The sequence below is a fragment of the Gigantopelta aegis genome, chromosome 10 (assembly GCF_016097555.1).
Source record: "Gigantopelta aegis isolate Gae_Host chromosome 10, Gae_host_genome, whole genome shotgun sequence".
In the NCBI taxonomy this organism is placed as follows: domain Eukaryota; kingdom Metazoa; phylum Mollusca; class Gastropoda; order Neomphalida; family Peltospiridae; genus Gigantopelta; species Gigantopelta aegis.
The window spans coordinates 37,204,068-37,231,744 of record NC_054708.1 but is presented as its reverse complement, the minus strand read 5'-3'; the positions used below and the strand labels follow the sequence as shown (position 1 = coordinate 37,231,744).

General features: G+C 35.5%; 2 protein-coding genes across 5 annotated transcripts in view; one reads left to right on the top strand and one right to left on the bottom strand.

Annotated features, from left to right (window-relative positions):
• The window catches only part of LOC121382719 (tetratricopeptide repeat protein 16-like), a 39,930-nt gene extending 32,469 nt beyond the window's left edge, over positions 1 to 7,461 (bottom strand). Inside the window, exons 1-2 of one of the 2 annotated variants that reach the window (XM_041512269.1) lie at positions 7,367 to 7,461; positions 2,706 to 3,058 (exon numbers count right to left, since the gene is read on the bottom strand). In XM_041512269.1, coding sequence (XP_041368203.1) covers positions 2,706 to 2,984 — 279 coding nt within the window. In that variant the 5' untranslated portion in view covers positions 2,985 to 3,058; positions 7,367 to 7,461. Of the gene's footprint in view, positions 1 to 2,705; positions 3,059 to 7,315 lie in introns of both variants that reach the window. The other variant, XM_041512268.1, reaches the window with a different exon arrangement.
• A 102-nt stretch (positions 7,462 to 7,563) lies between these two features.
• Positions 7,564 to 27,677, top strand: part of LOC121382718 — a 67,112-nt gene continuing 46,998 nt past the window's right edge. For all 3 annotated transcript variants that reach the window (XR_005959209.1, XR_005959210.1, XM_041512267.1), the window contains exons 1-2: positions 7,564 to 7,718; positions 23,773 to 23,924. Coding sequence is in view for 1 of the 3 variants with exons in the window: in XM_041512267.1 (XP_041368201.1) it covers positions 7,686 to 7,718; positions 23,773 to 23,924 (185 nt within the window). In the remaining 2 variants the exon portion in view is untranslated. The remainder of the gene's footprint in view (positions 7,719 to 23,772; positions 23,925 to 27,677) is intronic.

Below are 27,677 nucleotides of genomic sequence, written 5' to 3'. Positions count from 1 at the left end.
TGGGAATTGCAGAATAAAAAAATTGGTGGTAAGTAAAATAATCATCAAAATATCAGAATAAAAAGATTGTTCTGATCATGTGACAAATTTGGCACCAAATACTAGTACTATAACAGTGATAGAAATAAGCAGAATGTTTTACTAGTCCACCGACAAATACCTCTAGAAATCTACTTGTCCACCTACATTTACACTTGTCCAAATATTCAAGTGTAAGGACAATGTTCTTGATTGCTCAAAATGAAACTGTGTTCAACATTTTTATTTGTCCACTGGATAACCAACAAGGTCCATTTTGCTTGTCCAAGCAGATTTTCATTGTCAGATCGAATATAATAATTGAAAACAAATTCTAACAACATGGGTCCTAAAAATCATAAAAATTAAATTCTTTGGCCTTGTTGATTTGGCACGTGTGAGGTCATGTGACACACACTGAAAGTTAATTCGTCTTTTTCCATTTTAAGTCAATTTCTACGAGTCATGTGGATCCGATATCTGTAATTTTAAAGAATAAACAAAAACGACTTCGTAAAATTAATGGTTTTAGGGGTTTGTAAAGTTTTGTATTTAGATACTTACTTTTCTCAACTTTATTGTTTATAAAAATGTTCCTGAACTGTGAAGAAAAACCTCATAAATGAACGACATGCTGATAACAACAAATCGGATGTTGACTGCGTGAACCGTGCATGAGAAAACAAAGTGAACAGAATTTGAAGCATAACACAGTTAGGGACGTTGACGATACATATGCACATATACATTTTATTGATTATTATCCACAATATACATATATTTTCTTTATTGTTACTGACTTCCACCCTCATATCTCAGTACACGTATAGACAAACGTCAACTGGTAATGACTGGTAACCGTTCACTGCAGCGTATACTATAAACCGTTCTGTGCAGAATCGTGCTGTATAGGAACATCATGTACAGAGCCGACAAGGTTTTGGTCCGTTATGATCGTGGTATAACAAAGAATGACAAAGCAGTGAAAAAATACAGCTATTGTCCGAGTTTGTTGGACCCTGATGAGTGACCAGCCACCTGTTTTATTTTGTCCCCTGTTCTGAGCTAAGACGCCCAGTAAGTGCTTATTTTGAAGGCTGTATAATATACTAATAGTTGGCTTTATCCGGAAATTGTTGATACAATAAAAATAAAATACATTTCTTTTCATTTTTCATTGTGTGTATCTAGGGCTTCTAGAATACGGTAGCTTGACGCCTGTGGCAAGTGTTTTTCATGGTAGGGCTAGTAATTCACCATGCCCGACAGCAAGTAAAAACCAACTAGATTAAAATTCTATAGTTCTTACATCTTACCTCACATAGACTATTGCTCCACAATTTGGGGAACTTGGATAAATTATCTTACATGGCTTAAAATCAAAGTGACAACGGACTTTAAAACCTGCCAGTGTGTCTATACAAAGCCCTCAACAAACTAACTCCATCATACATGTGTATCTAGAAATAATGTTTTAAACAACTTCAGAAATTCACTCCTTAAATCTCAGATCAACTCAACATATCAGTAGTCATCTTTATGAATTAAAACCAAGAACAGAATTTTATTGCCATAGTTTGTCATGGTAGGGGTGCTAAACTGCGGAACACACTACATTCAAAGATAAAATATTCTCAGTCCCTCACTTCAATTCAAAGCCAGCAATATTAAGCACTATTTAAATGTAATACATGAATGTACAATACTTAAGCTAACACATAAACATTCAATTAGGATATCTTTGTTGTTGATAGTATTGTTTGCTTGTTTCTTTGTTTTTAAAAATAATTATGATATATTGAGTTATATCACTGATAAATTTCTTAAACAAATTTAATTTCTTTAAATATTCATATATGCTATTGTTCTATCTGTTATAACCTGTGTTTCTCATTCATTGTAATATGTTGATGCAGATTCTAATAAAGTATGTATGTATATGTATAATATGTATGTAGTTTAGACACTGGGCCTCATGAAAGACCAGTCACCTTGTACTGAAAATAAATGAATTTTGTTATTATTACAGATTGGAATTATATGACTTAATTTTAATTTTTGGCTACCATGTAACATTTACTAAGCCATGATCTAAGCTGGACATTGCTGCATAATGACATAAATAAATGTCAAGTTTGTCATATTTGTCAGTTTTCACCACCGACTTAAAAAAAGCTGTCATTTTTTAAGATTTAGTAGGTGAAATAGAAATTCATGTAATAAAATCACCAAAAAATCACAGAGAAAGATGTTTGTACAATGATCTCATCTGCTATTTAGCTGGTAATTCTGTTATATATTAATTTCATAAGGCCTAAAATCCATCTCTGAGGTAATAATTTCCCCCACATTATACCTAACGATCACCTCACCATGTGCTATCTTTTTTTCCAGTAGGCCATATTTTTTTTAAGCAGGACATATCTCTTTAAACCTGCTATCTTAAGAAAATAGCAGTAGGCCATATTGTTTATAAAGCAGGACATATCTCTTTAAACCTGCTATCTTAAGAAAATAGCAGTAGGCCATATTGTTTATAAAGCAGGACATATCTCTTTAAACCTGCTATCTTAAGAAAATAACGGTAGGCCATATTGTACTTCCTATCCTGAGCCCTGCATATGTACCCCACAAAATACCAGAACTAATTATAACTTTCTTAAAATTAACAAAATACACAAACTTACTTGAGGATCATTATCAGCAGAATTGTTATCATTTATTTCCACTGTTACTAATGGTCCAGACGTCCCATACTCTGCATCAAGTTCTTCTTGTTCAACATCCTCACAGGGATCAGTTACTTTTGATTCTTTACCATTTTTGAGAAACTTGGTTGAATTCTGGTCAAAGTTGTGAGCAAGTTCAGGATAAAATTGATGTACATTTACATTCTGTGGTTGAAACTCTGGCATATTTAAAATATTCTCTCCAGCAACAATTTTATCTTTACTTGCTTCAGCCATTTTTCTGTATCTTAAATGTTTACTCTCAAAATATCAATTGTGTAGATGACTAGCAACCAGTTTCTGGCTTCGTTCTGAAAAATTAAAGAAGAAACATCAAAATTTAAGTCAGATATGAGGTCTGATTACAAAAACAAAAACCAGCATTTAATTCTAACAATAATTTACATACATGTACATTATAGAATCTTACATCAAATTATTGAATATATAATTTATTTATTATAAATGCTAATAATTGCACAGTTTATTCAGCTACTAATTATAATACATTAAGTAATTGCAAAACAGTTTTAGAATATATCAAGGTTGATGACAGTCACTCTTCACACCCTTGTTTTGGCTTCGTACACAATAAATATAACATATCTTACTGTAATTTCACTTGAAATCCATATTTTGTAAAAGGTACTATTTTTTAATCACAAGATGTTCTTCAAACACATTCAGGTACATTAATAATGTTCAAACAAAACAATTTCAATAGCAATTTTGCAATGGAATTTATGTATCATCTCAGTATATATTATGGCACAGTATGTATTTTGGTGCGCCATCTTTAAATAGCAATTGTGTGTTATCCAAAGAAAAGCTATGACGTCAAATACAGAAGTTTTTGTTGACGGAAGTATATTTTATTGATAAAAATAAAGTAATGTTTACAATTTGCCAGTTTGCTGTAAGTATTTATAAACAATTAAAAATACTATGTAACTAAAAGTACTATTTTCCATAAGGCACTTTTGTAACATACATAAACATCCCTGTATCTCCATTTTCACAATGAATTTTACTCACCTGCTGCACAAGACATTGTCGTCTGCTACTAGTGAAATAAACACAAGACAATTAGATCACCCTAAAGTCAATCTATTTCTATGGAGGTTCAAATGAGTCCCCTGTCCTTATTTTACATGCACTGCATATGATTATATTGGGTCAGGATTAAACAATGTTCAAGTGCATATTACTTTTTAAAATAATATTTATTCAACATGAAATGTGTAGTGGACATTGTTTTGAATAATAGTAATAATAATCAACAACAAAAAAATCTTATTGTTTACATGTGATGATAGGGTTAAAATTTATTTTAATGGTGTTATATTTTTCGTTTCCAGGTGTGGGTTTTTTTCAATATTGGTCATTCAGAAGTTATCTGGATGTTGTGCTTCAAAATATATACCGCAACAAAAAGGTTATCTAGAATATTACAGTATACACAAATACACCAACTCTAAAACTAAAAATCTTACTATTGAATTTAATGATTATATTTTAATTTTTGCGGCTAAAATAATTCACGATCGGGCTTTCATTTACATTTTCGTGAGGAATTATTTTCGTGACGGTGTCCTTTGATAATAAAATCAAAATTACTCGCATTTCATTTGCCAATCTCTTTTCAATGACTATTTCACACACCCATAAATTTTGGCAGTGATAGAAATAAGCAGAAATTTTCACTAGTCCACCGGACAAATATATCTACAAATCTACTTGTCCACCAATACTTTCACATGTCCAAATAAATTGTTAGTTTATTCAAGTGCCATGACATTAGTTTCGATTGCTCAAAAGGAAACTGCATTCAACATTTTCACTTGTCCCCTGGACAAACACTGAGGTACATTTTGCTTGTCGAGAAGATTTTCATTTGTCAGGAGAAACAGACAAGTGCTTATTTCGAACACTGCTTGGACATGTTCACCATGCTGTTAGCAAGACGTCAATGTTGTATGTATGTCTGATAACACATGTTATCGATGGCATACGTACATGCGATACAGAAAAGTGAAAAACGCAAATATCAGAAGAAATAACTTTTAATTATTGATGGTACCCACAAACTTCCATTCAAGGCTACAGAGAAAACAAACAAAACTGAGATTACGCAACAACAGACTTACACCAACTGTGTGTCACTACAATCAAATCCACGTGACCATGCAGGTTTACAGGACCATGTGACCTTGCAGACAATTTTGCGGTAAAGACAAAGTGCATACGAAACTCGGTATAAATTTAACAGCTTGATCTGACTGCTTGATTCTGACATGGGTTGGGCATGTAGAGATAAGACTATACATCAGCAACGTCCCTAACTACGTTATGCTTGTAACTCTGTTCAGTTTGTTTTCTCATGAATGGTTCACTCAACCAACATCTGATTTGTTGTCGTGAACGCAGTCTGGGACGTCTATAGTTTTATACGGTAAATAATGTAAATATTTCTAACATTAAACATATACTAGTATATCCTCGCGGTATGGGTTTTGGTATGGATAAGCAACAATCTCAAGTAGTGTAAAAATAACGATGTTTTTCTTGTTATTATTGACAGAGACATAACCTTACATTACATATATATATATATATATATATATATATATATATATATATATATATATATATATATATATATATATATATCATTCAAAATATAAACATTGAATTCAATATATAGTGAGATTTTTAGTTTTAGTTTTAGCTTATTTGTGCGTACTGTAATATTCTAACCTTTTTGATATGGTGTGTATTTTGAAGCGGAACATCCAAATAACTTCTAAATGACCAATATTTTAAAAAAGTAACTCGAAACAACTGGAAATGATGTGTGGTGGGCCATAAATTTCATATTAAAAATACATGTCAAAAATAACACCATTAAAATACATTTTAACCTGATTGTCACATGTAAACCATATAGCCCAGTGCAAACAGTCACTATTTGTAAATTGATAGGGTGGGGGTAAATTTTACAGCCATTCAAGAGGGGTTTTTTTTCGGGGGGGGGGGGGGGGGGGTGTGTGTGTGTGTTATTATTACTATTATTCAAAACAATGTCCACTATACATTTCAAGTAAAATAGATATTATTTTAAGATATAATATGCATTTGAACGTCGTTTAATCCTGACCCAATATAATCGTATTCAGTGCATATAAAATAAGGACAGGGGACTCATTCGGACGTCCACAGAAATAGATTGATGTAGGGGTGATCTAATTGCCTTGTGTTTATTTCACTAGTAGCAGACGACAATGTTTCGTGCAGGAGGCGAGTAAAATTCATTGTGAAAATTTGGAAATACAGGGATGTTTATGTATGTTTAAAAAGTGCCTTACGGAAAATAATACTTTTAGTTACATGGTATTTTTATTTGTTTATACTTACCACAAACTGGCAAACTGCAAACATTGCTTTATTCTTAACAATAATAAAAATACTTCCGTCTACAAACACTTCTGCATTTGACGTCATAGCTTTTCTTTGATGACGCACAATTGCTATTTAAAGATAGCGCGCCAAAATACATACCGCATCATAATACATACCGAAATGATACACATCCATGGTCAGTCTGAACATTATACCAAATTGGAAATAAGTTTGCACGTAATTAAATTTGCAATGCTATCGAGTTCGTGATTTTCGTGGTATATTTTATTCGCAAACATATTTGTGTAGACGGTAATATATGCAGATAATTAACGCTGTTTTCAGGTCAATATGTTTTTATTTTTCATAATTCTGAACAAAATGTTAAGTTTGAGTTTTAAAAGATGAAAGAAATAAAGAATACCTTTTGCAGTGTTCCAGATTAAACGGTATCCCAATATCCTGGGGATACCAGAATTTAATTTTGGATACCAGACTTCAAGAACCCAGTATCCCACCGGGATGCCATACAATACTAAATTCTCAGGTGGGATACCAGATTTTGAAATGTTAGTATCCAACTGGGATACTGGCCAAATTTTTTTATCTCGAACACTGTTTTGTCAAATATATCATATAAAAAAAATTACTGTTGGATATGTTTTATTTATTGCGTAGGAAACCAAAACAGGGGTGCGAAAAATGACTGTCGTCAATAATCAGGTAAGTCGAACATGGGCGTCGATCGGTGGGGTACACGTCCCCCTCACTTTTCAACGCCGGGGGACAATCTATATAAATGTCCCCCCCCCTTTTTCGTTTAGCAAAAGCAACAACAACACCACCACCAACAGCCACCAAGCGACATACTATGTACTGTTTTAGGTTGGTTTTAAAACATAAACAACTATTTTGTTAACCTGCAGACATCAACATTTTGATTTGCAATTTGGATTGGTTTTCTTGAATTAAAAGTTTAACCACTAATGAGTGGCTTTATGATTTTCATTCACATTCCTTTATCACACAAACACACACACAAACACTAACATGCCCCCCCCCCCCCCCCCACCACACACACTTTTAAAGCCGGATTGACGCCCATGAAATCGAATGAAGGCTCAAGCTACTTCTTACATACAATCATGTTCAACTCACGATCGTCTTACCACACATTATAGAATATGTTTATGCTAACGGAAACATTGCTCTTTATAAACCTCAGAATCTCAACTTCTTTGGCCACAGGTTAAGCAACAAACAATCTTCAAAACTTTCTTGGCCTTAAAGTTACAATCCTGTTGACACGTTTCCATGAAAACAAAAAGACTGAAATGTAGGACCAATTTCGTTGGTGGAAACATTAAGTTCCGGTATGCAGTTAACCAATAGCTTTATCTGTGTCATGGAACGCAAGGTGTCATGGCGCACTTAGAATAATGTTGTGAAATGTAAACTTAAATCATTATGTAAATAATAGTATAATTGTTATTTTATGTATACATTAAGTTCAGTGAAGTGTACACATATGTGATTACGATGGAAGATGATATTTGTGATGTGACATCAAAGGTAATGCAACAGTTCAATGAATTCAGCAAGCTGCCAGTAGACCGAATCGGACTTATGCACCCTGTTGACTCGCGGTCTCTATTAAGTCGCGTTATTTGGGATTTCCAACTTTAAAAAAAAAGTAATATGTTACCTATCGTCTGTTTACATTCCCTGTCTCACATTAAAAGTACACAGTTTAGAAGCCAAAATGTTTAAAGTATATCCAATTTTTATTACCTTTTAGCATAATTAGTTCATCAAGATAAACCTAAAGTCTGAACAAACTTGTTACCAACTACGATCGGTATAATATCCGCTCGCACCCCCCCCCCCCCCCAACAATGTTTGTTAAAATTAGTGTAAGTTTAGGGTTAGGGTTAGGGTTAGTTATATACAATACTTTTTAAAACATTTTGTTCTATAAAAGTAATATAATATTTATATTTCGTAATCCAGTATCACTACGTTTTGCCTTTGAAAAATTTGACATTTTGACTACCGTATATCTTCGCCTATAAGTCGAATTTTTTTCACCCAAAAATTATTTTATAACTTGGGGGGTCGACTTATAAGAGGGTAAAAAAAATTCACCAAAAAATATTACTGTTTTGGGGATTATTTTACAAATTTTATTGTTGAAGTATGCCATGTATTTATACTCAAATATGTTAATTTGACACATTTATTTTTTAGTAAACTATTTTTTTTGGCATTAGAACGGTTTTGGTTATGCGAAAAGGCGTACGCTCACTCACATGCCAAGACAACAGTCCACTTAGTTAAATTAACAGTCATCACTAATAGTAAAAATGTAAACAATACTAACTACCTGTTGCCTGGGTTTATTTTGAAATCTGGTCACTGGCATTAATGGTTGTTCAAACAATGTTTTGGCGGTGATTAACTTCATGAATATTACTGAGCTTTCCCTTAAAATAGACTGATCTCTGCAGTTCACTATCTAGAGCAATAGGGACACACATCATTTGGTACAAAAACCAGTGTACTTTCCAGAGTTATCCTCCTTACATGTATTAACATGGCGGCAAAACGTGATACTTTCAGTTTTATCGTAGTGATCTGTTGTCAGTGTTTATAAATAAAGTTGTTGTCTGTGCACAAAACCATCTGTACAATATCTATACAGTAACAGTCAAACAGCTTTCACTCTCTTACTAAGGGAATATTTCGTTTTGATGCTATGTAATAATGATAGTTTGATTGGAATAGTCTGATTATATTGCGATGTACAAAACGTGAAAACCGAAGTTTGTAAAATAATTTTCTTTTGTTCAAATATTATTGTTCTCATGTGCTGAAAATAAGAAATATTTCAATATTTATAAGTAGTTTTTCATGGGTCGACTTATAAACGGGTCAATAAAAAAATACGTTTTCAGGGCTTGAAATTAGGGACTCGACTTATAGCCGAGATCGACTTACAGGCGAAGATATACGGTATTCTTTGTAAATGTTCCTCCAATACGGTGCTTTTATTGGTGCTTTTGGTAGAAATATAGCATAGAAGACACAATGAGGCATTATGGGACTAGAGGTTCGTTTAATTCCGTAAACACTCAGTTCATTCCGCCAAAATACACGCTATGAGATTTAAAAGTATTAAAATGCAGTCTCACTTGTTGATCCACTGCGTGGCCGAGTGGATACAGTGCTCGGCTTCAGTCCCGATGATCTGGAGTTCGAATCCAGACCCTAGCACTTGATATCGTTAATTCAATACCCCAAATGGAGGGATGCGGGCGGAAATCTTTCCGGCTAAAATACATGCAATTTTTGGTTTCTAGACGTTTCGTACCCAAACCCATTCATACCATACCGTTTCGTAACCACTAGCATACCAGTTCATAACCAATTAAATAATGTCATACATTACACGTAACATTTTTTTTTTTTTTTAAATACACAATTATAATGTTATATTACAAACATATTGTAACATTTAGCAAAACATATGTTGTAATAATCACTCAGTATTTTTTATAAGCATTAAATGAGCAATTATGTGCTGTGCATCACTGAAGCATGACGTTTCGTAACCAAAAAGCATACCTTTTCGTAACCAAAAAGCATACCTATTCGTAGCCAAAGAGCAATTCTTTTGTCTTGTAATTTTGTGTTGATTCCACATGCAGCGATGGTGTTTATTGTTATGCATAACCGTTCCGAAATATTGATCGGAATATTTCGCAAGACCGATCCTCTCTTCGTACGTATATATGCTCAAAACAAAAATATTCATACGCGTACACGTACTTACGTGCGCACACACACGCACATATAACAAAAATACAATAAGATCTGATAACCCATGTTTTTGGAGTGTGGACTTTTTTTTAGGTCTAATAATGCCTACATTGTCCGATATAATAAATTTTTGATAGAAGAATACAACTTTTTGTTTTAATTTATCCATTTGCGTTAACACATATTTAGTATCTGTCGCAACATGTCCAATCTGCTTTTTGCTTAGTCCGAACGGACGTAGAAAGTAATGTGTTTGAAATATATCAACAAATAAGCTGATTTTGCTTGACATGATTCTTCGTGACAATTTTTAATCGCTAATTATTAAAATGCAGTTGGCTTGGATTTTTTTGTTTTGTTTTTCATTAAATAACATGTACAAATGTGGGTACGAACTGGTATGCCGATGTTCCTCTGGTTACGAACTGGTATGCCTTTGGGTACGAACTGGTATGCTTTTGGGTACGAACTGGTATGCTTTTGGGTACGAACTGGTATGGTACGAAACGGTATGGTTACGAAACGACCTGATACCCAATTTTTCACCGGTTGCCATTTTACTTTTTTGTGGAATACTCTCCAAGAGGGTTGGAAGCCTACTAAGTATATGACTTAAATAATCTGACAGCATTCTAAAAATAGAAAAGTCATGTACCCATTTTATTGTTATTGTAAGGAAAGAAGGAAATGGTTTATTTAACAACGCACTCAACACATTTTATTTATGGTTATAGGGCATCAGACATATGGTTAAGGACCACACAATTATAGAGAGTGGAAACCTGCTGTTGGCACTTCATGGGCTAATCTTTTCGATTAGCAGCAAGGGATCTTTTATATGCACCATCCCACAGATAGGGTATGGTAATACATACCACGGCCTTTGATATATCAGTCGTGGTGCAATGGCTGGAATGAGAAATAGCCTGATGAGCCCACCAACGAGGATCAATCCTCGACCGACCGCACATCGAGTGAATGCTTTAACACTGGGCTACATCCCGCCTCCTTGTAAGGAGATGTATTTATGAATAAACACTTTTTTTTTTCTTCTTTTTTTTAAGATTCATCTCACCCACAATGCATATATGTGAGTCTACCATGCTTCTATTGGTCAAAATCCTATTTAAAAAATTCAATGCATTCTTGTTTTGCATGGTATTGGTAATGTATCGAATACATTTTCTAAAAATATACCAACACGATCATAAGGTATTTATGAAAGTAAGATTAATTAGTCCATTTTTACATTCATTGCAAATCTGTTACCCATTTATTCTGATTTTTGTTTTTTAATACGATTTCACTTCTGTTTCAAAATTTTGACAATTTTTCATTCCATCATATAAGGACTCAGTCTGCATAAGTTATTTCACTTTGTCATAGGCACTTGTTGGTAAGGCAATACATTTAACCTGTGCATGTGTACTGTAGATCAACTAAAGGAACTCTGTGATCAGATCCTGACATGGGGCCAGATCAAATGTTCAGAACTTTTCTTTAGGAACGGGAGAAAAAAGTTCAGAAAATGTCAGCAGTCATCCGTTTTGAAACTGACAACATATTTTCAAATTTCCAAGACAAAGTATAAAAATCACCATTTTCTAGGACTATTATTTTTATACAGCAGTGTAAAGGAACCTATCACCTACAAAACCAATTGAAAAGTAAGTTGTTATGACAAAACTTTAATTCAGTGTGTGTAAAAGTAGTGTTACTGCTTGATCTTGCTCCTTATAGTCCTCTGGCTCACATCCCGATAAATGTATTTTTAACTCAAATCGTAACATATTCTATTACCTATCTATCAGTACATAATTAATAAGCAGCTAGTACCTGCTGCAATCCCTTTTCACCTAACCTACAAAAACCATGTCCGTGCATCGATTAAAAGATGTCCAAACAGTTAAATTGAACGATTCCCCCCCCCCCCCAAAAAAAAAAAAAAAAGAAAAAAAAAAATTGAATGAAAAGTATTTAGTAAACTATATTATAACAGCAAACCTTGAATTACATGTAGGGACGATCTATAAATGCCAATGCTTTCTTACCTGATATATAGAGCAAGAAAAAAATGCTATAGGACCTTTAAATTCTATTTTCAAAAACAAAGTTTTGGGGCCCCCTCTGTTAAAAAAACCCCTGGAAAATGCCAACAGCTAACCTAGATGCTTTCCTTCCCTGAACCTTAGGGTGAACTGTTTTCTTTAGGCAGCTGTAGAGAAAGAGGCAGCTGGGACAGGATATTTTGTCAATGTTTTATGTAGGGGAAGTTAGAATTGTGAATACCATTGACATTTTTTATCGTCCCTTGCATAATGTTTTCAGAACAATGTGTATATATGTGACCCCCAAATAATTAGCTGTAAAAAGGTTTAGTAGGCCTAATGTTTGTGCAAATTATTTTAGCTGATTAATTAGATATGTGTTATTCATAAAGTAATGTATACATTCATTAATAATAAATACATTGATAAATACCACCAAATATCCCGTGCATTGTGAGTAATTCATGTAATCGGTGAAAACTTAAATGTAAACATAACTTTTCCACCCGTCTCTCTTAAAGGTACAGGGCGAGACATAGCCCAGTGGTAAAGCACTCGCTTGATGCCTGGTCGGTCTGGGATCGATCCCCATTGGTAGGCCCATTGGGCTATTTCTGTTTCTAGCCAGTACACCAGACGTATATCAAAGGCAGTGGTATGTGCTGTTCTGTCGGTGTGTTGGTGCATATAAAACATCCCTTGCTACTAATGGGAAAAGGTAGCAGGTTTCCTCTCTAAGACTATATGTTAAAAATACCAAATGTTTGACATGCAATAGCCGATGATTATTAAATCTAATGTGCTGTAGTTGTGTCGTTAAACAAAACAAACTCTTAAAGGTGCATTATCTTCATTTACGAATATCGACAAGAATGTTAATATCATTTGTAAAATACTAACTGTTTTAAATTCCCAGATCCTTACATTATTCTGTACCAATAATGTTGATTAAAGTATGATTACTTTAATAAGTTATAATGAGCATACACAGTCTGAAAATATTGCACTATTACGTAATTTGCTGAAATATAACTATTGACTCATGACATGAAATCCAGCTCTCATAAATTCAAAGACCCTGCCTACCAGTAATCAGTATCCTGCCCCAAGTAATCAGGTGTCCTGCACTCCTTCCTCCCTCAAAAACAAAGTATCCTTCCTTTTTTCAAATTCATTTTTATACTGGCCTCCCCCCTCTGTTACTTTAGCATAGGCCACCTGCATTTGATGCCTGTGTCTAGCCTATAGGCTGCAAGTGCTGTATCAAATGCAGATAGTCCACACTTTTATAAATAGATTGTGGGCAAAATGTTTTGTGATACTCCCTCTTTTTAAATGAGTGGAAAAGTATCTTTTTCAGATGATGGACCCATGCACCCTTGGGAATAGTGTAGGGTGGGACGTAGCCCAGTGGTAAAATGCTTGTCCTGATACACAGTGGGTTTCACAATGATCCCCATTGGTGGGCCCATGCACCCTTGGGAATAGTGTAGGGTGGGACGTAGCCCAGTGGTAAAATGCTTGTCTGATACGCAGTGGGTTTAACAATGATCCCCATTGGTGGGCCCATGCACCCTTGGGAATAGTATAGGGTGGGACGTAGCCCAGTGGTAAAATGCTTGTCTGATACGCAGTGGGTTTAACAATGATCCCCACTGATGGGCCCATGCACCCTTGGGAATAGTGTAGGGTGGGATGTAGCCCAGTGGTAAAATGCTTCTCTGATACACAGTGGGTTTAACAATGATCCCCACTGATGGGCCCATGCACCCTTGGGAATAGTGTAGGGTGGGATGTAGCCCAGTGGTAAAATGCTTGTCCTGATACACAGTGGGTTTCACAATGATCCCCATTGGTGGGCCCATGCACCCTTGGGAATAGTGTAGGGTGGGACATAGCCCAGTGGTAAAATGCTTGTCTGATACGCAGTGGGTTTAACAATGATCCCCATTGGTGGGCCCATGCACCCTTGGGAATAGTGTAGGGTGGGACGTAGCCCAGTGGTAAAATGCTTGTCTGATACGCAGTGGGTTTAACAATGATCCCCATTGGTGGGCCCATGCACCCTTGGGAATAGTGTAGGGTGGGACGTAGCCCAGTGGTAAAATGCTTGTCTGATACGCAGTGGGTTTAACAATGATCCCCACTGATGGGCCCATGCACCCTTGGGAATAGTGTAGGGTGGGATGTAGCCCAGTGGTAAAATGCTTGTCTGATACGCAGTGGGTTTAACAATGGTCCCCACTGGTGGGCCCATGCACCCTTGGGAATAGTGTAGGGTGGGACGTAGCCCAGTGGTAAAATGCTTCTCTGATACACAGTGGGTTTAACAATGATCCCCATTGGTGGGCCCATGCACCCTTGGGAATAGTGTAGGGTGGGATGTAGCCCAGTGGTAAAATGCTTGTCCTGATACACAGTGGGTTTCACAATGATCCCCATTGGTGGGCCCATGCACCCTTGGGAATAGTGTAGGGTGGGACGTAGCCCAGTGGTAAAATGCTTGTCTGATACGCAGTGGGTTTAACAATGGTCCCCACTGGTGGGCCCATGCACCCTTGGGAATAGTGTAGGGTGGGAGGTAGCCCAGTGGTAAAATGCTTGTCTGATATGCAGTGGGTTTAACAATGATCCCCATTGGTGGGCCCATGCAATGATCCCCATTGGTGGGCCCATGCACCCTTGGGAATAGTGTAGGGTGGGACAGTGGTAGCCCAGTGGTAAAATGGGCTTGTCTGATAGCAGTGGGTTTAACAATGATCTGATACCCATTGGTGGGCCCATGCACCCTTGGGAATAGTGTAGGGTGGGACATAGCCCAGTGGTAAAATGCTTGTCTGATACGCAGTGGGTTTAACAATGATCCCCACTGGTGGGCCCATGCACCCTTGGGAATAGTGTAGGGTGGGACATAGCCCAGTGGTAAAATGCTTGTCTGATACGCAGTGGGTTTAACAATGATCCCCATTGGTGGGCCCATGCACCCTTGGGAATAGTGTAGGGTGGGATGTAGCCCAGTGGTAAAATGCTTGTCTGATACGCAGTGGGTTTAACAATGATCCCCATTGGTGGGCCCATTGGACTATTACTTATTCTAGCCAGTGCACCAAGATTGATGTATCAAAGATCGTGGAATGTGCTATCCTGTCTGTGGGATAGTGTATATAAAAAATCCCTTCCTACAAATGGGAAAATGTATTGCATTTTCTGTCTAAGACTATATGTCAAAATTACCAAATGTATGATAATCAAAAGCCGATGATTAATATATCAATGTCTCCTAGTGGTGTTTTTGATCAAAGCAATTTTTTTTACAATAGTGTAGGCTCCGAAATGTTCTTGTTACAGAGCACAAATTATGTAAAAACCAGACTATTACTGGCACCTGTGCAGGAATTTTAGCAGGAGGGCAAAGTTCATGCTGGGTCAAGTCATGCTTCCCCAAAAATAGAGAAAAAAAGAGAAGAAAATTGTTTGGGCAGGGAGGGGTTTTATAACCCCTGAAACTCTCGTATGCACACAGGTCTGGATGATACAAACACATTAGCATAGTATAGGCCTATACAATATTTATTGATGCTTTCTGTCAAGTTCACACTTGCCATGTTCCATTGCAATGCATTCTTTCCAATCCTTCAGCAATGTATATGTATCCATATTAGGGGAATGTAGACAAATGTTTTCCTTATAGTACAGATGGTACACACATCCAGCTGTCATATACAACACCACGTGTACTGAGACATACTGACTTTCCAAAACGGTTTTACTCCTATAGTTAACATTAAAATATTGATTGTCTAAATTAAAATGCACATAGAAAGTTGTCAGTTTAACTAAATAAAATAAAAAAATCTCTATTTCATATAATCTCGCTGGCTTATTTTCACACCTACAACCACTTACAATTTGCATATATAACAAAGTTGAAATTATGTTTACGTAATATATCATGCAATAGAACGAGCCATCTACAAAAATAGGTTTGCTTGCATGGTGACATTATTTGTATGTAACAAAGTTCTAATTATGTTTTCATGATATTTTAACAAGCCATCTCATTACACATGCACACTTATCCATAGCTGTTCCTATAAGAGATTTATAACATGATACATCTGTTCAAAATCAACTAATCCCCTCTAGTAAATTTCCAAACCTAAATATAAAAAAAATTCTTTAATATTATTTCTGGTTCTACATATAATAAAATGGTGTTTTAGGCAATCTAATTTTAAATATTCTAGGAGATGGCATTTTACTACTTAATTCCTCCATATTGTTCCCATCATGAGAAAAATAACCACATCCATGAATTTAAAATAAAATATTCTGATAGGCATGGATAAAACTGCATCAAAGTGTATTTGCACGTGGCGACACGGACAACTGTGAAATAGGCAGTTCTATAATACTCAAGAACAAAACGCAAGTCTCATGGGTCGATGTCTGGTCCACTTTATTTTCATTTCATTATTTATTGATCTTGTCTGCTATAGAACTGATATAGAGAGAACCACATGCATAGCAGTTGTTTTGTCATGTTATTTATTGGACAGGTTTTTAGTGCCCAAGAATATTATACCAATAGACCGTGTACCAGTTGAATGGTATAAATCTTGCATGTTATAAACGAGTGCAATAAATAACATGGTAAAACAACTGGTATATGGTTCTGTATTTATTATATACCACCTTTGTACATTATAAATCATAATTAAAACCAAAAGTCTTTGTCTAAAACCATCCACTTTTAAAGAAAATACATAACACAAATTTAAAACTCGATATTTCGTCTGTAATAATACAGACCTTTTCAAGAGTAAATAACAAAAGTTTAATTAAATAACTTCATATGGTAAGTTGGTTGAATTTTATTAAATTCACTGGACGCTGTGCATCCTGGCTAGGGACAAGACATCATTCCTGGCTTGGAACATGACATGATTCCTGGCTAGGGGGATACATGACATCATTCCTGGCTTGGAACATGACATCATTCCTGGCTAGGGGGATACATGACATCATTCCTGGCTAGGGGGATACATGACATCATTCCTGGCTTGGAACATGGCATCATTCCTGGCTTGGAACATGACATCATTCCTGGCTAGGGGGATACATGACATCATTCCTGGCTAGGGACATACATGACATCATTCCTGGCTAGGGACATACATGACATCATTCCTGGCTAGGGACATGACATCATTCTTGGCTAGGGACATACAAAACATCATTCCTGGTTAGGGACATGATATCATTTCTGGCTAGGACTGTATATGACATCATTCCTGGCTAGGGACATGACACCATTCCTGGCTAGGGACATATATAACATCATTCCTGGCTAGGGACATGACATCGTTTCTTGCTAGGGCTGTATATGACATCATTCCTGGCTAGGGACATGACACCATTCCTGGCTAATGACAGCATTCCTGGCTAGGGACATATATGACATCATTCCTGTGAACATGTAAATGTCATACTACGCATGCAAGATTTTATGTTCAATGAAATTTTTTATTATTGCACTGTCAGAATCATCTTTATTACTATTATAATAGTAAGATTACATGAGTATGTAATAAAATAATTAACTGGACCTATAAAGTAGGTGTATACCCACACTTTAAGGTTATTGCCCGATGCACCTCGTAAAGCAGGGAGTAAAATGTGATCTGCTGGGGGTTTTAAATGGCAGACTAAAAGAAATACGTCCTGCTGGATACCAGACAACATGGGGTGAGGGGAGGGTTTGGTATAGTGTGTGGAAAATAAGACAACATGGGGTGAGGGGAGGGTTTGGTATAGTGTGTGGAAAGTAAGACAACATGTATAGTGTGTGGAAAATAAGACAACATAGGGTGAGGGGAGGGTTTGGTATAGTGTGTGGAAAATAAGACAACATGGGGCGAGGGGAGGGTTTGGTATAGTGTGTGGAAAATAAGACAACATGTGGCGAGGGGAGGGTTTGGTATAGTGTGTGGAAAATAAGACAACATGTGGCGAGGGGAGGGTTTGGTATAGTGTGTGGAAAATAAGACAACATGTGGCGAGGGGAGGGTTTGGTATAGTGTGTGGAAAGTAAGACAACATGGGGTGAAGGGAGGGTTTGGTATAGTGTGTGGAAAATAAGACAACATGTGGCGAGGGGAGGGTTTGGTATAGTGTGTGGAAAATAAGACAACATGTGGCGAGGGGAGGGTTTGGTATAGTGTGTGGAAAATAAGGTCCTCTAATGTATACTTATAGCATTATGGAAATAAAATATAACCGATTCACAAGCTAAATAACAGATGACATGATCGTACATACATCTGTCTCTTTGTGAACTGGCCAGTGATACTGCAGTAGTTTTAGCAGGTGAATCTTTATTTCACCTGCTAGATCTAAAAATGGACTGCTTTTTGCAGGCCGCTATTTCAAGCCCATTCAGTAAAGTTTGGGTATACCAATTTATTATGTTTACCGGTACTTCTATATGTATCGGTAAATTTGTTATATAACATTATTTAAAGACTAAAATACTGTATGTATCATGTTTGCTTCATGAAACTGTTAATTAATAATTGATGTAGCTTTGCCTACAGAAGGTGGCTGCATTAAATATTGATAAGAAGATTCTGACTTCATGCCATGTTTCTAAGGTGCATCACATATTTCCAATTATTTATACTGTATCACAGGGAGCTGTTGTGGCAACACTATCAGCAAAGAATTTAGGTGGTTTGATGTTCTTAGTTTGTGTGTTTTCCTTGCCTTCATACGTTCATTTATGATTTGTTCTTCTGGCTGAACCAGTACTGTTCAGACAAAAACAAAACAAAACAGTCTTCATGAAAACCAAGAAATTTTACATTCTTATAGCTAACTTGTGATATCAGGTGAGTTTGACATGAATACATCTTATATGTTCTTGTGTCACAATGTTTATTAAAATCATTTGTTTAATCCAATTTAACATGTGGTAGTATAGAAATATTTGAAGGATATTAAATTAGTTTCCATTTTGTCCCAATTAAAAAGTATTTTACAGGGAATGTAAACATGATAAAATTATAAAATCATTATGATAGTTGAAAATCAGGATAATTAATTAATATACTGTAGATGATTATTACTTGTAGCCATTAAGAAAGATGCCATGACCTCATCATTGTGTTCATTTAGTTTTCATTCATCTGTCAGTTTAGGGTGTGGGATGTAGCCCAGTGGTAAGGTGCTCGCTTGATGCGCAGTTGGTTTGGGATCGATCCCCATCAGTGGGCCCATTGGGCTATTTCTCGTCACAGCCACGATTGGTATATCAAAGACCGTGGTATGTGTTATCCTGTCTGTGGGATGGTGCATATAAAAGATCCCTTGCTGCTAATCGAAAAGAGTAGCCCATGAAGTTTCCTCTCTCAATATCTGTGTGGTCCTCAACCATAAGTCTGACGCCATATAACCGTAAATAAAATGTGTTGAGTGCGTCGTTAAATAAAACATTTCCTTCCTTCCTATCGATTTACAAATATTCCTAACAGCATTTCCCACGTATATCATACCAAAAAGCATGCATGTACTTGTAAAATGTTCCTATTACAGGTAAAATGATAGGTGCATTTACATCGTGCTATATCTGTCTAGTAGTTCTCAACATAGTCTCTGTTGGAGGGCTACAGAGCTGGGACCAATTTCACAAAGTATTGTAAGCCTAGTTTTGTATGTAAACATAAATCTATGACTATATGAATCAGTAAACTAATTTGGTTTGACGACCGGCCTCAGTAGTGTCATGGTTAAGCCATCGGACATAAGGCTGGTAGGTACTGGGTTCGCAGCCTGGTACCGGCTCACACTCAGAGTGAGTTTCAACAACTAAATGGGTAGGTGTAAGACCGCTACACCCTCTTCTTTCTCACTTATCACTAACAACTACCGGTAACCCACTGTCCTGGACAGACAGCCCAGATAGCTGATGTGTGTGCCCAGGATATAAGCAAGAAAATAAGTTGAAATGAATAAAAAATTAATATGGTTTGAAATATACAAATTTCATTTTCTTTCCTCCTTACCATGCTCAGTTTTCTGTAATCATGTAATTTTCTGCATGAAGTACATGTAGATCTCACACAAATGTAAACATACGTATGACAGGTACCTATAACTGCTAGTCTCAAATGTAAACTAACTTACGATGTTTTGTGAAATTGGCTCCTGTTCCAGAAATAAAATAAATAAATATAAACAAATGAACAAAAACAAACAAATTGGTGAAATGAGCATCAGTAACAGAAACAGATAAGACTAATATTCCAAGTGAAGGATGTCAACTTAGACGTGTGATAATATAAAAAGGTGTTGTGCCCATATACACCAGCTGGACTTGAAAAATCATTACCGATAGCCACTTAACAAACAATATGGCAAGTGTTGTAAGAAAGGATTGCATGGCTATTGTTGTGATTCCCCCATTCATCTAAATTGTTTGTTCCCATTTGATATTTGATGGATCACCAGTTCAGGGTAAATTTAGCCAATAACAATGACGAGATTGATAATTTTGTTAGATCGGAGGCTTATAGTCGACTCGGGACATGTTCGACCCATCAGCAATTAATATAAGAGTTTACCAAACAAAAACTTCAGACTTCATTTTCGGTTCAAACGGTGAAGTGTATTTGATCCTTCCGAGTTTGACCCAACAAGATTCTACTGTGTATGTATATATATAGTCTTGCAATTTATGTGACATTTTGGGAAAAAACTTTACACATTTAAAGTTTTGCAAGCATAAATGGTGTCATATGCAACCTTAAAAGACTTTTTACTATTTTGCATATTACTATTGTACTGTATTACTGTTAGTATTAGAGTAACAAATCTTTGGGTTCCAGTGTAAAGAAGAAAATGGCAGCAAAACAAGTGAATGTTTGTTTTCAATATTTACACTTTATTACTTGAACAAAATTACATGGGTAGGTATATTAATATTGATGGGTCAAAGATTACTGGTGGCCAACTATTTGTTAGTGAAATGTTGCATGTGACAGCAAATCGAAAGAAGTGACTTATAGATGTTTCTTTTGTTTTCGTAATATTGTAGCGATGTAGATTATTATTATTATTATTTTTTTTTATTTTTTTTATAACCATTTACCATCGGTATCAAACAAAGTAATTTTTACTGGCCCGAATCTAAAAACCACTGGCCTCAGGCATCGGGCCATTGTATTTTAAAACCTCTGATATTTGCACCATTATACACACACATTTTTTTATTGATTCTAGGTATAAATATGGATAATAGTTTGAAAACATATGAAAAACATTTAATAATTATATTCACTTTACAGAATTGTATAAGTATAAATCAAAACATAAACTACATGTGACAGACTGTTATTCCCGATATGTGTGGGTATGTGTGTAAAAGTGTAAGACAAAATAAAATGACATTTGGTAGTCAAATTGATAAATGGCAGCCATCCTGAAAGCAATTCATATCCATATTTAACTTTCTGAACAGCTGACCTCATATGGACATGTTAATAACAATTCTTGTGGATTATTGGTTGAAGAAACCGAGAAAGTTGAGTCAAATTGTTGAGATTTGCACCTAAGCCATCTCCATCCCCTATTAGGAAATAGGTTTAATTGAGTTTACACACTGCATAAATAACCAAACAATATACTGTATGTGAGTTACTACCATTATAATATACTCTTCAAAAAAAGTGGGGGAACCTGGAATATTAATGTTAATATCAACTATTAGACCGAACATATGTTTTGACCACAGACATCCTAGTAAAGAATGTTCAGGTCTGTTTATCAACACACCGAAACACATTCCATAGTTTGTACATGCATCACGCAGTTGCCCCGTACATGTGCGTGGGGTGTCATTCTCGATTTTGACCATTTCCAGGAAGGTCCATTAATCACTGTGGAACATTATTTCTATAAATGTTCCCCTTCTGTTTTTGAAGAGTATATTATAAATGTGCAAAATAAAATGACATATTATTAACAACAATTCCTGAAGGATATTGGTTGTAGATGCCAAGAAAATCAAATAAAATTGTTAATATTTGCACCTAAGCAACCCCACCCCTATTAAAAAATAGGCTGTCACCTATTGTTGTACAACTCTAGACCAGGGCTAGGAATGTTACAGAGGCACCCCCCTTACAGCCTGAAGTGACAAACCAACTGTGTAGTGGGTGTTGTGCTTAACCATTTTTAGCTGGTCTTGGCTCCCAAACAAATTAGTCCAATAATGTAATCTTAACTGGCATACTCTGTTATTTGGTGATCCAAACCATAGTGTTCAAGAAAATATTTAAATCGATTCATAACTTCCTTATAAATAGCAAGTGTTTCGAGAATAATTAACCAGGTATCATCTGTTTGCTTCTATTTCCTTTCATTCATTCTTCCTGATCTCTGTATTTACTTTGCTATCTTTGTCTATCCTCCTTGATAAACATATAGTGGAAATAGTCTTATTCGTTTGATTCCATCACATCAAATATATATATAGGTGTGTTAAATGTATAGGGAGAGGCCTTAATATAGGTATTAGCCTGTTTGCCAGTCCCAAACTGTTGTATTTGATTTGCAAAAGTAAATATTGTTTAAACTAAATATTCTACCATGTGACACACTTATTTTTTCGTATCGGGTACTTTAAAAGTGTTGAATGCTCAACATATCTCGAGCTCTTGATATATTATCTCAAACACTGGACTGATTATAAATGTCAAACTTTTGACTTATTATGTGAAGCTCTTGATGTATTATGTGGTGCTCTCAACTTTTTATTTTGAGCTCTTGACTTAATTCCACATCAGGACCATACAGAAAAATGGAGAAAAATGCAAATGAAAAAGACGTGTGATGACAAGAATTAATAAGTTGAGAGTGTGACATATAAGTCTTGTGCTCGGTATAATAAATCAAGAGCTTGAGATAAGTTGAGAAATTGAGATAATAAGTGAGGCACTCGAAATAAAGTCAAGATCTTAAGATATAAGTTGGGAGTTTGAAATCTTTAAATAAGAAAAAATAAGTGTTTGTCCTAAATATACCACTCTAGTTATTGATTGCAGGCACATGTGCAAGAAATTGTGCAGGTGGGTCTCGACTGGCGAGCAAAATTTTAAGAGGGTCTGGCCATGTATACTATCACGGAAAATACTTTGCTTGGAGCAGGGGGGTTTGACCCTCCGTGCGCACCTGGGTGTTTCATTGAACAAAAGTCTGTGAAGTAGCCTTGTACCTCTCCACTGGGCTGTTAAAATCCCAGCTGATAGCTTAGCACTGAATTGGGTATTCAGTGCCTAACATTTTGTGTTTTCAAGGATGGTATCGATCGTTTTGATAGTCGGTGGGTCTAAGATACAACAAACTGCATGATAAACAAGAATTCAGTCTCACCCAATATTTTTATAATTTTTTATACTCTGAAATAACCTTATACATGTACTGGTAATAGGCAAAATGTGATTGATTGATATTTTAAGTATTATTTACAGATGAAATGTCAGCTGGACACCTGGAGTCAACACACTGCTGTCAACACAATGCTGTCAGATTTTCTTGTAGACCAGTAGAGCTGATCATATGTTAATCATTTTGAATTTAACAAAAACTCTCCTTGTCTGCTGTCATTCTGTATAAAAAAAAATGTCATGCTGATTTGAGTGGCACTTATTTAATTCACGATGACCACCATTTTAAAATAATACATTGTATTGTTACTTTAGGACTGGTTACTGCCTGCATGTACTTCCCTGGCACAGCTGGAGCAGGTCAGCACTTCTGTGTACAACATTAGACTCGGGGAGCCAATCAGTGCTATTGCCAAGAACACTCACCAGAAGTCACAAACTAGATCCTTGTATGACAAAAGAGCATGGTAATTTGATATATATAGAGAGAAAGAGATTATTATGAGCTTGTGTGTGTTGACCAAACGAGTATCAGGATTCTTGTATTGCCCATGCGAGACTAAGGGTAATACATTAATCCCGACATTAAGGTCAATGACAGTCACTCTTCGCATCCTTGTTTTGGCTTCGTACACAATAAATATAACATATCTCACCGTAATTTCACTTGAAATCATATTTCGTAAAAGGTAAAAAAAAATTAATGATAAGATTTTCTTCAAATACACCCAGGTGCATTAATAATTTTTCCAGCATTCTGAAAACGGAAACGTCATATACCCAGTTTAGTGTTATTGTAAGGAGATGTAAAGTGACGTCATTGAAATACTGATGTCATTCAAATTCAAAATTAGCTGTATTATTATAATTCTTTGCCACATTAAAATAAAAACTGGTCTACTAACCTTGACCCCTGTTAAAATTCTATAAGTAGCAGACGACACTGTTTACAGATCGGTATGTTTTTATTTTTTATAATTCTGGACAAAATAGTAAGTTTAAATTTTAAAAGATGAAAGAAATGAAAAGTACCTTTTGTCAAATATATCATATCAAAACATTACTGTTGGATATGTTGTATTTATTGTGTACGAAGCCAAAACAAGGGTGCGAAAAGTGACTGTCGTGCACCTTATTTGAGTAAAACTATAACTCACACACATGGGTAATAATTTCTTTATTATTCATATTATTTTTTTTATTAATTATTGTTTTATGAATAATAAGGACCATGTTAAAATGTTTCAAACATAACTAAGAGCCAACAGAATGACATTATTTTTATTACAATACTTCACATGCATGGAGCTGGCAGTTCTGGGGAAGCAATGTCATGTCACATTGTATGCTGTCGTTTCCCAAAATTACGTCATTGTTGGTCACGAGATTACACTAATATATTGTCACATAAAACTATGTTCTTTGTGGATTGAATTTCAGTGCAGAAATATTTGAGCGAGATTTGTTTGCAGAACTTACTAACAGTAGTTTTGAAAGAAAATTAAAGCATGATGCCAGTGGTTTTTAACCAAGCCATGGCAACAAAGGGGTTAACTTACTGCCTGGTAGCTTGTAGTCGCCATTGATCAAATACATTGACTGAGCTTCGTTATCATGTATTTTACTATATTAAAAAAATAATGTAGACAATTAAAAATTGGTTTTATCAATATTATTACTTTAAAAAAAAAAAAAAATTCATCTCCAAACTACATGTACATGTATACAAGATGCCACAAAAATGTTTGATGTAGCCTGTATACTTATGTATACTTTGTGGCCATATTGGAATTATGCAAAAGAAGGAAATGTCCATTAAAACCAAACATTTATTTATTGTCATCTCCAAATAATAATATGCAGACAACTTAGAAATCTCAGAGAAACCGTATAATTATAGACACAAAATTGGCTATTCAGAGGTGTTTTGGTGGCCATGCTTATTGGAATTGTGCAAATGAAGGAAGTGTTGGATCAAGCTAGGAATTTATTAAATATCTTTCCTATCCATCCAAAAATATTTTAATTGTTTGATGTTCTCTAGATTCTATCACATTGCAAAGTTAAATATGCTGGCCGACTTCTTGGATTTATGCAAATTTGACATATTTCCCCATAGGGTATTTTGATGGATTTTTAGTATGTTGTTCTTGGGATGTCCCTTAAATGAATTCTGAAGAAAAATATTCTATTCCAGTTTCTTTTGAGTTATGCCCCAAAATCGCTTAGATTGACTCAAATATTATTGCAGGTGAGGAATAAGAATTTGTCATATTATCCCTCAAATTAGAAAACTGTTATTCTATTTATTGTTTTACAATGTAAATCATTTCTAAAATCATTATATGCAGAGGACTTGATGAGGAAGTGATATTCGTCCCCAATTTCTAGGGGACAGTTGGATAATATCTCTCATTTGTAGGGACAGGTGGTTTCTTGTCTTCCCTTTTCAATCATAAACAAATGTGCTCTCAAACAACGAAGCCTGCTAAAATCTTTTCTGCTGTCTTTGGTATGTGGCATGTAGGCCTCAACTGTACTTGGGATCTCTTTGAATGAAATATAGGTGCACATATTTATTGCTAAATGTATTGACGTATTTATTGATATATTTGTTTTAATGTGAGCTGTGACCTAATATACTGCATAAAGTACTGGTCACATTTAATTGTGATTTCACCTATAGTACATGAAGTTGGTAACTGGTGTTAAAGACAGGAGTGTAGTAATTCCCAGTAAGTTTACAGCATTAATAAGTTTACCTTCCCACACAGATTCAGTGATTTCACCTATAGTACACGAAGTTGGTAACTGGTGTTAAAGACAGGAGTGTAGTAATTCTCAGTAAGTTTACAGCATTAATAAGTTTACCTACCCACACAGATTCGGTGAATTCACCTCTAGTACACGAAGTTGGTAACTGGTGTTAAAGACAGGAGTGTAGTAATTCCCAGTAAGTTTACAGCATTAATAAGTTTACCTACCCACACAGATTCGGTGAATTCACCTCTAGTACACGAAGTTGGTAACTGGTGTTAAAGACAGGAGTGTAGTAATTCCCAGTAACTTTACAGCATTAATAAGTTTACCTACCCACACAGATTCGGTGAATTCACCTCTAGTACACGAAGTTGGTAACTGGTGTTAAAGACAGGAGTGTAGTAATTCTCAGTAAGTTTACAGCATTAATAAGTTTACCTACCCACACAGATTCGGTGATTTCACCTATAGTACACGAAGTTGGTAACTGGTGTTAAAGACAGGAGTGTAGTAATTCTCAGTAAGTTTACAGCATTAATAAGTTTACCTACCCACACAGATTCGGTGATTTCACCTATAGTACACGAAGTTGGTAACTGGTGTTAAAGACAGGAGTGTAGTAATTCTCAGTAAGTTTACAGCATTAATAAGTTTACCTACCCACACATTTTCGGTGATTTCACCTATAGTACACGAAGTTGGTAACTGGTGTTAAAGACAGGAGTGTAGTAATTCTCAGTAAGTTTACAGCATTAATAAGTTTACCTACCCACACAGATTCGGTGATTTCACCTATAGTACACGAAGTTGGTAACTGGTGTTAAAGACAGGAGTGTAGTAATTCTCAGTAAGTTTACAGCATTAATAAGTTTACCTACCCACACAGATTTGGTGATTTCACCTATAGTACACGAAGTTGGTAACTGGTGATAAAGACAGGAGTGTAGTAATTCTCAGTAAGTTTACAGCATTAATAAGTTTACCTACCCACACAGATTCGGTGTTCCGGGCTAACTTTGAACTATCAATATATGTTGCAGTGAACAGCGTCTTTCTCTTGTATTTGAATGTGTATGTGTGGTGGGGGGTTGGGGGGTGGGGGGTGGGGGCACTGCCAGTGCAATTTGAAAATGGGAGAGGCACTCTAATAATAATAATAACAATACATATTTACAATAATACATTTATAAACAAATAGAAAATACATACATAGCATAAAACATATTATACACATGATATTCTTTTTAACAAATATTGCTACGGTAGTCTGTAAATAAATAAATAGATTTCCATCCTCTACATTTCTAAGGTTGTAAGGATTGTTTTCTCCAGCATATAATAATAAGTCTGAATGATAGTTTGGGGCTTCACTGCATAAACTTTTATAAATTTGTCATAGCTGGACTCATTTCTATTGTTATCCATTTTAACTGTTTATATAGTGGGGCGATAGAGAAATA